Source organism: Neopsephotus bourkii, unplaced genomic scaffold (genome assembly GCF_033783945.1).
Source record: "Neopsephotus bourkii isolate Nb327-2 ecotype Australia unplaced genomic scaffold, CSIRO-AGI_Nbou_v1 NB_1600, whole genome shotgun sequence".
In the NCBI taxonomy this organism is placed as follows: Eukaryota; Metazoa; Chordata; class Aves; order Psittaciformes; family Psittacidae; genus Neopsephotus; species Neopsephotus bourkii.
In genome coordinates, this window is record NW_026902076.1 from 8,172,067 (window position 1) to 8,187,553 (window position 15,487).

The 15,487-nt window shown below is 39.7% G+C and overlaps 1 protein-coding gene across 4 annotated transcripts in view; it reads left to right on the top strand.

The window, feature by feature from the left end:
* Positions 1-15,487, top strand: part of LDAH (lipid droplet associated hydrolase) — a 132,933-nt gene that overhangs the window by 81,496 nt on the left and 35,950 nt on the right. For all 4 annotated transcript variants that reach the window (XM_061372362.1, XM_061372363.1, XM_061372364.1 and 1 more), the window contains one exon: positions 5,725-5,965. In XM_061372362.1, the coding sequence (XP_061228346.1) occupies positions 5,725-5,965 (241 nt within the window). The remainder of the gene's footprint in view (positions 1-5,724; positions 5,966-15,487) is intronic.

Genomic DNA, 15,487 nt, shown 5'->3' on the forward strand with positions numbered 1-15,487 from the left:
TGTTATGTATAATTAGTGACTGAGCAAAGTGAATGGGCAAATCCAGAAAGTCCTGCTCTGGTGAGAGGAAAGCTGAAGCCAACATTGCCTGGTTTTTCCTGTGCATTTTCTTGGAAATGTACTCAGCACAGCTGCGGTAATAAAGCAGGGAATACTTCCCTGACCCTTGTTGTTTTGCCTGCAGGTTTCTGCATACTGAGTAAAAGAAAATGTGATTCATGTGGCATTCCGTGTCAAGGGCAGACTGTAGATTACCGTTAAGTGCATCATTATGTTATCTTTGAAAAATTTACTGTGTTTCACCTGACAGATAATAGCTTTTCTTCTGCCAACACAACAGGGGAATAACAAACTAATACATGGGATGAACAAATATATATCAAAGGAAGTGTTACTCTTGACAGAGAAACAGCTTTTGTTTTTCATAGAGTTTTGAAGGAATTTTAAACAAAACTTCCTCACACATTTTCTTTCCAACCCTGGAATTTGCAGTCATGCACATAATGATGCTGTTGCTGTGGAGCAGGGTGTTTGGCCACAGGGTCTACAGGTGAGTTGCAGAACTGTGCTTGGATGCTTCTTTCCTGAGCATCGGTTGGTTCAATGGGTCAGTTAAAAAATGGAATAGACTGCTTCCTTCTGCCTGCTGATCTGATCTCTGGATTTCTCATGGGCTCTGAGTTGCATAACCAGCACAGGATCTGAGGCTAATTTTTTTTTTTACTGGTGCTGATGAATACATTTCAGCTCTTTCAGTAGAAGGCACTAATGAAAAATACTACTGTGGGGGCTTTTTTAGCTTTTTCTGATTCACATACTTCTGGTGTTTTTATAAGGAAAACATTTAAACATTTTACAAAAATCCTTCGCTGGTGTGGTTGAGACTATTAAATTGTGCAGTGATATACAACAATTTATTGCATATTTAATTGTTTGGCTTTTTGTACTCTGTTCTCATTTTGAAAAAACTTCCAGCTCTGTCTACAGATCCAAAAACCTGTTGACATAACCATTATCTAGGGGAGACCTGAAGGGACTCAGTTGTCTTGTTATCATCTTGTTTTAGGTAGATTAAAAGCTGAATAGAAAGCCCAGATGTACAGGAATGTATGTGTTTTTCATGTTAGGTAGTTTGGAGGAATCCTTGTTTTTGTTCTTTAAGTGAAGCAGTGATCCCATGAGTGAATCATATTCATTTAGGGATCCTGCCTGAACAAATCTCCTTGGTCAATGCCAAGCTTTTGAGGAATGGGCATTTAATATTCATTGCTTTGAGGACTAACTTTGCTGTGAAATCAGTAATTTCTCTTTTCTCTGTGTTGTAAAATCTACTGTGCTGGTAATACATACTTGAAGTTGGCGATCTGATCACTCTAGATATCAAAGTATATGAACAGTGACAAAAGTGAAACTCCAGAAGTCCCCACACCTTCCTGCTGTGGTGTGTGTTGGAGTAATAAAGAACAGAACATATTTGGCTTCTAGGGAGTCTTGTTCTCTGAACATATGCTCAAGCCATGCCTTATTCATTTTTTCAGTGATGATACATATATGTTACTTGACCAGGGACTAGGAGCTGCCCTGGCACCCACATCAAATCATGTGAAGAGCTTGCAGATAATATTAGCCTTTGTTGTTAAAATGATCTACAACTTCTGAAACACTGCATTGTGTTAAGAGTCCCTTGAACCATTCAGGTCTTGAGTCCTATGTAATTTAAAGAGTTAAAAATTAATGATGAGGATAGAAGCAGCAGTCTGGTGAGTAACCCAAAGGACGTCTATGCCTTAACCATTGAACTTTAATGTAAGCGTCATCCTGAGTGTTGAAATCTTGCAATTTAATGGCATGTTAAATAAATAACAATTAAATTGAATGACGGTTTTACAAGTACTGCTTATTGTCACAACAACCAACATTGACAATTCCAGTATAAAGTCATAATACATGTACTGGTTTTAGTGGGTTGATCAAAGCATAGCAGGGATAGGTGATACTACCCACAGCTCTCAGCAACTCCTGGGCACAGGGCATGTTTCCCTTCAGGAAAGTCACTGATCAACTTTCAGTACACCCTGGATCTACTCAAGTTGCTGTGACTTGTGTCTCTAGTTGCTCAGCTCTTTTTCCCATGCGCTTAATCAGTAAAAATCATTAGACTTTGAATTAGAGGTCACTTAAACCAGATGAATCTGGATTTTTCTCTGTAGTTACATGTAATTTTTTTTCTTGTATTTTGACTGATTGCTATCACAGGAAACTTCTATTGTTAATTATGAGAAGGGTTTCCAGAAATAAAGGGGTTGATAATCTTTACACATTACTTAATGGTGTATACCATGGCATTCACAGGTGTGACAATATAGAATCATAGAATAGTTAGGGTTGGAGAGGACCTTAAGACCATCTAGTTCCAAACCCCCTGCCATGGGCAGGGACAACTCACATTAAACCGTCTCACCCAAGGCTTCGCCCAGCCTGGCCTTGACCACTGCCAGGGATGGAGCATTCACAGGCTCCCTGGGCAACCAAGTGCCTCACCACCCTAACAGGAAAGAATTTCCTCCTTATATCCAATCTAACTTCCCCTGTTTAAGTTTTAACCCTTTACCCCTTGTCCTATCACTACAGTCCCTAGTGAGTAGTCCCTCCCCAGCATCCCTATAGGCCCCCTTCAGATACTGGAAGGCTGCTATGAGGTCTCCACATAGCCTTCTCTTCTCCAGGCTGAACAGCCCCAACTTTCTCAGCTTGTCTTCTTAATGGGAGGTGCTCCAGTACCCTGATCATCCTTGTGGCCCTCCTCTGGACTTGTTCGAACAGATCCATGTCCTTTTTATGTTGAGGACACCAGAACTGCACACGATACTGCAGGTGAGGTCTCACATGGTGCTTATGATAGGCATTGTCCTCCATCTTCAGAATTACTGCTGTTATAATAGTCCTGAAAATTGTAACTTCAGTATAATTCTGTGCCACCTACCTGATTTCAGCTAGTTGAAATTGTATATCAATCAGATCCTGGCATTTGTAAAGTAAAAAAATTATTAACTGGTGTTGAGCATTTGAATCTCATTAATTTCCTTCATTTTACCTGTGTATTTCTAATTCATTTATTTGAAGATACAAATATGATGTACTTTTTTATGAACATGTATGTCATTATAATAAAGTAGGTAAAATCTGGTTTATCTGCAGTTGTGTTGCAAAGAGGTTGAACTACATCTTTAAGCAATTCTGCAGTCAAATGTACATTTCAAAATCCTGTCTCAGAAATCTAGCAGTAAACTAAAAAATAAGCAGTGCTTGAAAATTAGAAATCTTAAATTTCTGTATTGTCTGCAAAAGATTAAAGAAAGTATGAAATTAAATAAAGTTAATAAAATTATCCGCTGTCTTGCAACATCTTTTAAATGTGTGTGCCATTAAAAAATGCAGGAACGCACAGGACATTGTAACAGCCTTCTTGCTTTGTCCTTTTTCCTCCAAGGTTTAGCAAATTCCCCCAGTGGTTAGTACAGCACTCCAAGCAACTAATCCTGTATAAACTGTAATGTCAAAGGAATAATGTGTGCCTGGGAATGCAGGTCAAATCTGCTTTAGATCACAACAGTTTGAGTTCAGCTCCTAGATGAAATATCACAAAACTACCATATAATTTAGTGCAAGTCTTGCATTCCTATGCTTCAGCTGCTGGTTGCCTTTAATAAAAAGAGGCCCGGGGTTGGTTTCCCTGAGAATGTATTTGTCATTGTCTAAAACCAAAGTGGTGTCAGCCAGGACATAGAAGGATTTCTTAAAATAGTTGTGTAGTCAATATAAATAGCACTTTCAAATTCTGCTTTTAAAATACTGTAGAAAGTACAGTATGGCAAGTTACTGATGATGTATCCCATCCTCTGTCCTCTCTCTGCCTGGCTGAACACAGTGACTGAAGGGGTAGGGGATGATGGTGACAAGTTCTTGCCTGGTGCAGCAGGTACGTCTCCCTGAATCCCTGTCTCCCCAAATCCCTGTCTCCCCGAATCCCCGTCTCCCCAGGTTCCCTCACACAATAGGCATGAGGCTCTGCAAGTGGAACTGAACAGTAACAAGGACAGTGGTTCATCCAGCTTGAAGGTGTCACCAAGGTTAAGTTGGCCTTCAGAACTGCTTCCATAAAGAAAAAAGGACAGGTCATTGTCATGGGAGACTGTCTACTGAAGGGAACAGAAGGCCCAACATACAGACCGGACCCATTTCCTGGGGATGTCCTCTGCCTCCCTGGGGCCTTGGTTAAAGATGTAAAGACAAAGCTTCCCACCCTTGGCCCTCAGATTATTATTCATTTTTTATTTTTTAGTCAGGCAGCAATGAAGTTGGAACAAGTCCAAGGGCAATCAGTGGAGACTTCAGGGCCTTGGGATGACAAGTTAAGGGATCAGGTAGCATGCCTTGCCTTTCACAGGATAGCTGCGGAGCCCCATGGTGCAGCACTCAAGTAGCATACATCAGTTGAGTTTCCTCTGAGTCAAGACAATTGTTTTAAAACATTTTTTACAAAAATATTAATCTAATTTGCACAATGCATAGGATTCAATGCCATGTGGTTCTGGGCATGTTAAGGATGCTGCTCATTGCAGGGAGGTTAGACTAGGTGACCTTTGAAGGTCGGTTCCAACCCAACCCATTTGATGATAAGTACAGTAAGCAGACATATCCAACAAAGCACAGCAATTTATGCCTGATTATCTGCAAATGCAATATCCAGAATCTCTCTTACTTTACTTGCTTGATACTTCTGTTAAGTACTGTGGTTGTGTGTCTTTGAGGGGCTTTCCTATATGATTTCTTGCAATATGTTTTTACTTCTAGAAAAAAGTGGCATGTATCCTTCTAAAACATACATTTAATCTTAACATTGAAATTTAATTGAAAGTAGGTGTATTAATTCACTTTTGGTTAGTGTGGGTGGGGTTTTAATTAATATGCTATTTTAAGGCTACAGTGTATTCTATTGTCATAACATAAAATAATTACCACCTTTAGAATGTCTATTTCATTTTAAAGTATAAAAAGCAATATTGTGCACCACTGTACACATCTTAGTGAAGGGGCTATGTTCTTAGACTCTTGTTCTGACCAAGTTTAGCTATATTGAACTGCAAATTGAAAACCCTATGTGTTGTCAAACTGTAGCTATCATCACAGCAGCTGACGTTTTTGAATTTGTGTAGTTGATTTACAGAAAACAATTTACCAGGTGAAACAGAGCCATGTACTTTTGCTGGCATAAGAAATCTGCTGGGGTTGAAGGGGCAATTTCTGTAGTGGAACTTTGAGCAACCTGGCCTAATGGAAGGTGTCCGTGCCTGGGGGGGGGGGAGGGGGTTGGAATGAGATGAGGTTAAGGTCATTTCCAACCCAAACCAGTCCGTGATTCTGTGAATGCCCTCTGGTGGGGTCACCGTCCTCCTGGAGCGATTGGCTGTGCTCACACGCCTGGGCACTTACTCCCTGTTCAGCACTTCCCTTCTCACCCATAAAACTGATTATTTCGTAACTGTGTACTTATTTGATTTGTCTTGTAAAAACTTTAACCAGGGCACACCACACAGCCTGCCTACGTGTCTGCCGTGCCATGTGCCTGGAAACCCAACTTCGGTCAATTAAAAATTCAGTCTCCTATGCTGGGATATGGTGCTGTAAGACGTTGCTGACAGTAATTTTCTCATGGCCTGACAGGTTCTTCGCTCTGTGCTGCTGTTTCCAACAATAGAGCGTATGGCTCAGTCCCCTCAAGGAAAGCTCATGACCCCTTTGCTGTGCAAACTTCGCTACATTCTGTACATGCCTGTCTACTTGCTGTCCTTCCTGCCAGAGGGAGCCAAAGCCTCCCTGGTGCGGTTTGCTCTGCGGGGAATGAAGACCTGTGATGAATCTTCCATAATAACCTCCTTAAATCTCTTCAGCGTGGACTGCATTGGTGAGCACCTTTTTGTTTGTTTTTTTTTTGTTACACCAGCTTTTGTATTGTTCTCGTTTAGTAAATGTTGGTATAGTTTTGTGGGCAAAAGCTGAATACTAAAGCATTATGAATAAGTTTTGAAGAAGGATGGGTCTGTTCTTTTTTCAAATGAAGACCATAGGCACAGGAAGATCTTAAATCAGTCAATTAAAAAGAAAAATTAAGGGGAAACTAACAAAATATTTTCCCAAAGAATATCTTTTTCTTAAGAAAACTGACCTATACTACTAATAGTATCTTATGTGATTAAAGCACTGTTTTACAATGTTGTTTTGTGTTACTGATGCCTGCTTACTTTTTGCATTTCATTCATACTGGATGGAGAAAATATATCAGTAATCAGTTTCAGAAAGGGTTCTTTGCATTTTATTTTTTTTTTTAAGCTATGATTTAAGTATAAAAGCTGTCATCTGAATACTGGTAAGCTCAGAAAAGGACTTTCAACCTGCAAAGACATATAGAAGTTACTTTATGCACAGAAGAATTTCAGCACTTTTTGGGGCATATGGAGAAAGAAGATTAACATTCCTGCAGTGCATATTGTACCCATATTTTGCACATTCTAGCAAGAGTAACAACTTTAAGAAAAGGAATAATTTCAGACATAATTGTTACATTTAGAATAAAAACCAGAATATGGATTGTGCTATACTCCAGGTATTTTGGTAAGTTAGCAGTCGAAAATAATTTAGAATAGAATCGACATGCTAACACAGTAATAATAGCAAAAAGGAAGTTTTGATTGCGTTAATAGTAGTAAAAACACATTCCTACATTTCCAGTTGTGCTCTGTCTTCTATCAGTTAAACTTTGCCTACTAATTGTCCAAACAGATGTGCCAGAGTAACTGTGGTTGCAGTGAGGTCCTTTACCTTCTGTGGATATCTGTGGATGTGTTGGTCTGTACCGGAGGCTTGCTGTAGGACTGTACAGAGACTGAAAGCAGAATGAGCAGTGAGGGTTCTTACTGCCAAACCTAGACAGCCCCATTTATGTTGTACAAGACCTCTCTCTGTTACAGTAGCCTGTGCCTGACAAAATCAGGCTTCTGGTTGATAATGTAAATTTCTGTTAGGAATCCTGTGGCTTGCTGCTTGGATTCCTATTAATTTATGGTAATTTTTTGACTGAGAAAGCAAGCATGCAGTCATACATACACCTTTCTTTCAGTCTTCTTCCTTTGACAATTTAGTCTTTGAGAAAGATAAGTGAAAGTCTGTAGGGTCACATCTCCACAAGCCAGGAATCCTTCTCTGGTCCCCACAGATAAGCTTCTGCCTCTCAAAACAGGTTATCCACTTCCAGGGTTGTATTGGAAATGGTCCTTGGCCTGCATTAACCTCCAAAAAAAGTGTGGCCAGCCATTGTTTGTGAGTGCTGCTTGGCCCAGACCACAGCAGTGGCAGGAATAATTTTAACAGAATGGATTCTGTGTGCTGCTGTTGGAGCCTGACTCTCCAAGCCCTTTAGTCCCAAGGTGAATGAGACTGGTTGATGTCTGCATGTCGGCCTGTTGTAATTGTCTGTGTGCACCAGTGTCTGATCTGTGTCCAAGCTGTACACTAAATGAAAACAAGAAACCAGGCTGAAGGCTCTTTACTCATAGTATGTGATTTCTGCGTATGTTGAATTTGTTGACTGAATTCATTACACCAGAATGAAAACCCCTGTGAGCCAGTGTCTTGTAAAACTTGAATAAATAGGCTTTATTGATGCAACTAGTTCCTTTGGGCCTGTGATACCATCTCTCTCAAGCAGAATTCCTCTTCAGTTTCATCTTTGGAAACTGATGATGCTTTACAGCCCAGTGACTCAGGACCACATGTGTGGATTAATAATCTTAGTGCTTTCCGGATATTGCCTGTTAACCTTCTATTGTATTGTTTGTGGACAACAGAAAATGTTACCATTCAGCAAAAATCCACTAAACCTAGCACAGCAACCGAGTCTGTCCTATGGGACTGCTCATCTGTGAGTTTCTGAAGCCTCTCAATTTGTGGGAAATGTTTTTCTAATCAATTCCTTGTCCCTAAATAAACTGCTAGGTAAGGTTCAGAAACATTCAGCAAATGAAGTTGTTTCTACTCTCCAGGAAGGTTGCATGTCAACTCATTAAAAGTATACATGTTGCCTTTGGCATGTACATGTGTTGCATTACTGTAATTGTAATAAAAGCTATGATTAAGGGCAAAAAAGATGGTAAAAATTTCCTTAAAACTAATACGTCCGTTAAAACAAACCAACCTGCCAGGGATTTGTTACCACATCCAAAGATTAGTCACAACAATGTTTTCTCTCCTCTGAAAGGAAATGAGATTTGAAAACTTAATTATAGCGGAACCAAGTGCCACTCCTGTTGACACTGAGAGTGAAAAGCTCCATTCAGTGGAAGCAGAATCAGGCCCATGGTTGAAAGACTCAGTGAAGGAAGAATTATATTAACTACCTGTCTCACTGTTTTGAATTATGTTTGTTACAGCTTCTTATGCAAACTCATCTTTCCATTGTCCTAGCTTCATCGCTGATGTTACAGAGAAACCCCAGTTACACAGCATTGCAATGACATGGTGCAGAAGGATAACATAATATTATGTCTTGCCCCAAAAGGGAAATAGGAAAAAGAGAGACAGCAAGGACTGCAAAAAAAATGGATTGTAGGGAAGGATAGGAAGACAGTATATAAATAATAAAGGGACTATCACAAGCAGAGGGGTCTGAGAGTAGTTTACCTACCAGGATTAAACTTCCAAAAGGAAAACTACTAGGATTAACTTCCAAAGGATATTTTAGGGCAGAAGAAGTGTTACAGTGAGCAAACTGGCATTTGGGTACTTGTATTCATGAACCTAAGAGATGAATAGTCAGAAAAATTGGACATTACTGACCTTGAGTTATCTGAAACATTGTCACTCTGTTTAGTCAGGCTAGCAAAACGAGGCTACCCCTATCTAGTGCAGTAGTGGTTGTTGTACAAATCATGTACTGTCCTGCAGTGCTGGAATACTTTGGCACTCCAGCACATTGAAATTTGTAAACATTTCTTTGGTGACAGATGCCAGTAGCAGACTTATGGTGACAGTAATCCATTCTATCTACACAGGACAGGATTTATTGTCCAGCCGTTTGACTGGCAAACTTCCTCCATTTGTTCCTGTAAAACTTCCACAAAAGCACAGACATTACATAATGGGTAAACACCACAAAGCTTTTTCAGGAGGAGGGCTCATAGGTCAGGGGTTAACGTCTGGATGACAGTGAAGATACAGATAAGCACAATAGCGAGAAAAACCTCCAGCTGGCCCAGATGAGGTGTGTCCTTTGTGATCTTGAACCCGTGACTTCTCCGGAGGAATCTCCCTGTTTGCTTAACCTACGCAGGGAGCAAGGGAGTGCTGCAATTGGGAAGGAGGGAGCTCAGAAACCTGAAATGAGGGTTTCGGGTGGGTTTAGACTGACACAAGAGTGAAGGCTGGAGACAGTAGATTTGTGGTTTATTCTAAGAGTCCAAGAGGCGTTGTAAGAAAACAAGGAACTAAGATTAAACTTCACAGTTTGGATTAAAATTTTGTCTTGTTATGCGTACGGAGACATTCAGATTTCACATGGAGTATTTACATTTCCCTCATTTTACAGAGAAAAAAGAGCTAATGCAGTTTCAGGCACTCCACTTTTATGCCTGTAGGGAGCACTTTTATGACTGTATAGGAAGTAGGAGTCCTGACTGAGGGATTGAGACTCGTTTCCCAGCAGTAAGTACTTCTGTCTGTTCACTGCACAGGATGGCAAAAGTATATCCCTGAAGTGCCATGGAGTAAAAAGCTTTCTTGTAGGATAAAATCTGCAGAACTGTCAAATAGCATCTGGGAGATGCATTTGTATCAAAAGCTGGTGAAACATAGGCTTCCAGTTGCTGTGAAAATGGACCATAAGCTTTTCCATTGACTAAGTTATTTTAAAATTTTATTTCCAAGGAGCCAATTGGAAAATTGCTTTCTGGGTTTGAATTATCCCAACTTTGGTACTTGTCATGTCTTGAGATCTGTTTCTATTGCAATTCTTTCTTCATAATCAGAGAGACTTTAAATATGACATTATGGGTAGTGTTCACCTTACCACTCTGGACATCATGCTGTCTGAATAGTTGGCATCTAAAGCAGGATGGGTGAGTCACAGGTGAAACAGATAACTGTTTCTCATTAGTGACTGCAAAGGGACCTTCTCTCTCTACTAGATACCAAAAAGCAGAGGAGGTAAATCCCATTCTGTATGGTGAAATAAGACTGCTTGGCCCCCTAAATCTGACATGGTTTAGTGTGAGGTGTCCCTGCCCATGGCAGGGGGGTTGGAACTTGATGATCTTAAGGTCCTTACCAATCCTAACTAGTCTATGATTCTAAATAGTGCTTAAAAAAGCTATATAGCCACATAGCTAAAATTCAGTGTACATTTCTTTGTTTAAAATTAAAACGCTGTTATTTTCTTGCACTGAAATGAAAATTTAATTCCTAAAAGTAACAGAAGATACTATGAGCACCTCTAAATTCAGCACAGAAAGCAGAGGTCTTTTGCTTTTGTCTTACAGAACAGCCTTGCATACTGAATGAAACTAACCTTATATATACATACATTAGTCATGAGCAGCTTCCATAAACCGCATTGGCTAGACAGACTGGTGTGCATGCAGTGCACTTTAAGTTAGAGGCAGAAACTGATACTGCAGAGGATTTCAGGCAGCACCTTGCATTCTTATGCCTACATCTTTTGTAGTGGGCAGGAGGATTAAAGCTTTCCCTCCCCCCACCCCAAAGCTACTGGGCATCTGTGCAGATCTTTGAAGCTGGAGCAGTACATCTTCAAGGTGATTTTCCAGGCTGGCTGAAATCAAAGCCCTGGTAGTAAAAAACAAGGTTTAGATAACTTCTGGCTATAATGCAGAAATAATTTCAATGATACTTTTCTACTTCTATGATTAAATACATAGAGAATTTCAGACATGATGTATAGCTAGAGAAAAATTCATGGAGAACAGAAATTACTGACCTAGTATGTAAATTACATCTACATTAAATAATGTTAAATGTATACAGTGTAGTGTTGTGTATCACAGGTGGGCAAAGACAACGGAGCTCAGCAGGTCTCCTCTCTTCTTTCTGTGATCATTCTTTGATGCTCTGTGGGGCAGAAAGTGGTCAGAATGATACAGCAGATAATCTCCCTCCCTCTCACTAGCATCTAAGTAATCAGGATTCAGGAGAAGTCGCCTTTCCTGAAATCAGGTAACTCTACAGTTCTCTCTTACAAGATGGTTTTTGCCTGTATCTGAACTCGCTACTGCCAGGCATTGGCAAGGGTCAGAGCCTGCTTTCGGCAGCCCAGCAGCCTGACCTGATGTGCTAAATCTCTGCTTCTGCAGAGTTACTTGGCAGGCTTCTGTGTGCTGTCACAGTTGAGTCCTATCCACTGCTGACATTTTAAGTGATGATCGTAATATGTATTTCTGCAAAGTGTTTAAGAGCATGTTTCCTTACCTGTGGAAACACAGTAATATTTTATCACCTGCTTCTCAGGAAAAGGGGCCAAAGAATAACAGCCTTTAATACTTTCATGTTTCCTCTGCTACTGTTTATTTTCCTGTGTGATGCCTGACTAAAATGTTTGTTTAATGTAGTTGAACAACTCACCTTACTAAGGCAGCACTTAAGTTGACGGAAAAACTTCACATCTGCTTTATTCTTTCTGTGAATGAACTAAACTTTTCCTTATTTCAAAGTAGGATGCTCATATTAAGTTACTGGAGGAAGACAAAGACTTCTATGTATTTATAGTCCTTTTATTTTTTAAATTCAATCTGCTTCATAATTTACTTCATTTCCAAAATAAAGAAAAAAAGATGTTTAACACGAACTTTTATTACTTGCAAAAGCTTTTACTTTCCTGTGAAAGCCTTGTGAAAATAATAATAATAATGTGGAAATTTCTCATTGGGTTTATTTCTGTTAATTATTCCTCTTTTTCTTCTTGGGGGAAAACCCAACGCTAAAAACTCCTATCATAAATATTACTCATAAGGCGTGAATGTTTTGATAGTGGAACTGCTGATCATTTCCATGAAATGTGAGGCACCGCTGGGATTTGACTGGGGAACGGGAGGTTGTTTATTCACCCCTGGTGGGGTTCCAACCCCAGGGACATGATTTACTCCCACAGATTTGCAGCGAATCTAATGATGTGTTGCAAATGGCATGAAAAAGGAAGAGGCAACATCAAGCAGAAAGGATGTTGAAAATAAGTATATGCCAGTTAAGTGCTAGCAGATACAGTTGCTTTGTGCTAGGTAGTGCCAGATAGTCATCTGGAAATTGGCACTTTATTTTCCCCAGGCCCCAAACAAAGTCCTTTCTGCAGTAGACTCATGCCTTTTGTCTCAAAGGTGTCTGTCTAAACTTCCCCAAGGAATATCTCTTTGTGGCTCTGTCATAAGTTATATTTACTGGTTTGGAATTTGGCCTGATTCATTGAACTACTTCATTTTGCAGTTCCAGCAAAGCACTTAAAGACACACTAACTCCATACCCATGGGTAAACTGTAGGCATTTGTTTCTTGGAATAAGTTTTGGGTTTTTTTTTAAAAAAGCTGCTAAACTAATGCAATACCTGTCATTCCGTGTGCCTAAAGGGGACAGTGGTCTGGATGTAGTTCCTACAGTCAGCTAAAACAATACTGCAGTCTGCTTTGCTGCTGTTTCTTGTCATGAAAATGTCCACCAGCACTTACTGTCTCGCTTGCCTAATTCTTTAATGTGACAATATTGGCAAGGAGAAAATGCCTGCAGAGTCTTCATGGATCTGTGGAGGAAATGCTGGCTTATCTTGAGCAAAACCAGGGGTGCAAGAGATTGCTTGCTGGTTAGTGCAAGGTGTATTTAAAAAAAAAGCAGTGGTTTATGTTTAATGGAAAGTGGTGTAAAGTTCACCTTTCATACCTAAGCCACTCCACCTGAGAGGAAGTTCACCTTATGCAAAGGACGGGTGGGCCAGTTTCTGAATTTCATCAGGGTTCCTGAAGAAAGAATCAGCATCAGGTTCCAATCCAGAAGAGCACTTAAAGTGACCTCCATATAACTACTCACATGCATAAACCCTTGTCAAGTAGAGCGTATTAATCCCAGCAGAGCTCAGGCAGAAGCCACTGCATGGAGATGCTAAATTACTGCACCATCTACAGGAGACCCTTCTATGCTTCTCTTGTTGGGTAAGAGAGCAGACACTTTCCTCAAACAAAAATTGGGACCGTAGCAGAAATCCCATCATCATGGCTATCTGCCAGGGTATGTGAGAGCTTAAACTGCAGCCTGATTTTTCTAGCTAAGGTATAGTTCTGTCATTTGAAGATGATGGGAGTTGTTCCAAGGTAACTTAGGACAGGATTAAGTCCATAGACATTTCAGTTTCCATCACACAGCCCACTTCACCTGCACATACTTCAAATGAGTATTTTTCACACTCCTCAGCAAAGCATCTATTGTTTATAAAGCACCTGGGTATAATTGTTGAATAACTTTTTAATTTTCTTTCAGACTCTACTGTGCTTCTTTAAGCACAGCTGACTGATTTTCTTGTGTAGTTCTGATCTTCCTGCAGCTATAGTTTGAATTGGAGAAGGCCATCATAACAATCAGAGCTATTTCTGCTTATTTATGTTGATCATGGTTCTGTATTAACTGGTATGTTGTCATTCTAAATTCAAGTGTAAACTTAAGCAGAACCCAAAGTCAATGTTTATGTCTTGTAAACCTCTAAACATCAACATTTTATCTAATGTGTGTGTGCATGTGTGGAAACACATGTTCCTGTGTTAGTCATCCTTGATACTAAGCAGTTCCTTCTGTTTGATGTTTTAAACAATAAGTTATATGATATTTCCAAGATTGCTGTTGGCAATAATTACTGGTAGAAAATATGTTTTCTCCATAGGAAATTACACTGCTGCTTGGTACTGTTAGTTCTTACCACTGTTTTCTGACTTTCTGAGGAATGACAGAGAAGATTGCATCCTCAAGAGCTAAGGATCAACTGGAAAGGAAACTAGTGATACACTCCTGTGAAGAACCTTACAATAAGACAAGCAATTTACCAGAAACAAAATGTGACCAGATAGTAATATATCCCCTGAGGAAAACTTACTTTCAATAGTTCAATCTACTTTTCGCAGGGCTTTTCCATTTAGCATGGGAATCCAACCTAGAATTGATTCATCACTTTGCAGTTTGGGCAATTTTGCCGTATTGTTTAGAGGATGTTTGAAAGAGTCATATTACAACATGTCAAAGTACAGATGAGCTCTGTTGCACATGAAAATAGTGGTCTTTGTCAGTAATTGTCCAATTAGATACTGATTATTTTCTTCTCATTCCCTCTGCTTGTAGTCCCTCAGAATGATGAGCAAAACTCTGCATGCCTATCTGCAACTGAGTGTTGAACAGCCATGGATTTAGAAATAGACTGTAAAATCTGTGGAGCAGAAATAATGTTTTTCCTGATAGTCTGAATTGCCTTTGACACACTAAAGCCAACTCTTGACTGGGACCTTTAGCCCTCCTACACAGTATAACTAACTCTTAGTTACAAAAAAGATCCTATCAGGCAGTCTGTTAATACTCTTTCCTTTGCTACACTTCTCGGTGAATTACCAATTTACTTGTGTGTTGTCTAGTTTACCTTTACAGAGGCCAGGAATGGGAATTAAAACTTGCCAATGTTTTGCATATTTTAAAATATTTCTCAAGCATTTTGTAATACTAGATTATTGTGACATTATCCTGCTGCGAGGCAGATTCACTAAGGGCAGCATCAGTGACTCCTTCTGGAAAAAGGAGACTAAGAATTTGTAGAGGTTCTTTGAGAGTCCCTTGTGTGACAGAAAAAAGCATCATTTCAGGATTTTCTGAGTGCAGCACTGCTACTACCTGACAGAATGTGACCCCAGTCTCTAATGTAGTCCTTAGTCAACACAAACAAGAGACTAAAGTAATAACAATAATAGCAATTAAACGTCAAATGGTGAAACAGCAGATGCATTCTGTGAAAACAATGACAGTAAATGATAGTTTTGTAAAGTAGAACATCAGAACTGTCCTGGGAAGTGTCAACATGGGAAGGAAAGGTGTACAGAGACAAACTATAGAGAGTGAAAGTCTAATGACAGTGTAATGAGGCTGCATGTTTTTTCACAGTACATAAGACAAAGTTATTAAAATCAATGTACTTCCTCAAAACAATATTTGCAAGTGTGCACAGGTGTACAGAGGCTGAAGCACTTTGAGTCAGATGAGTGTCAAGGGAACTTTGGCTTCCTTAACCATGAAAAGGTGATTAACACTGAAACATTCAGTAAAGGCGGCTTGATGATGAGTTTAATGGGAAGTTTACAAAAACCTTCTATATCATGGTGAGCAAAAGTGCATTCATGAAGGATCTAAA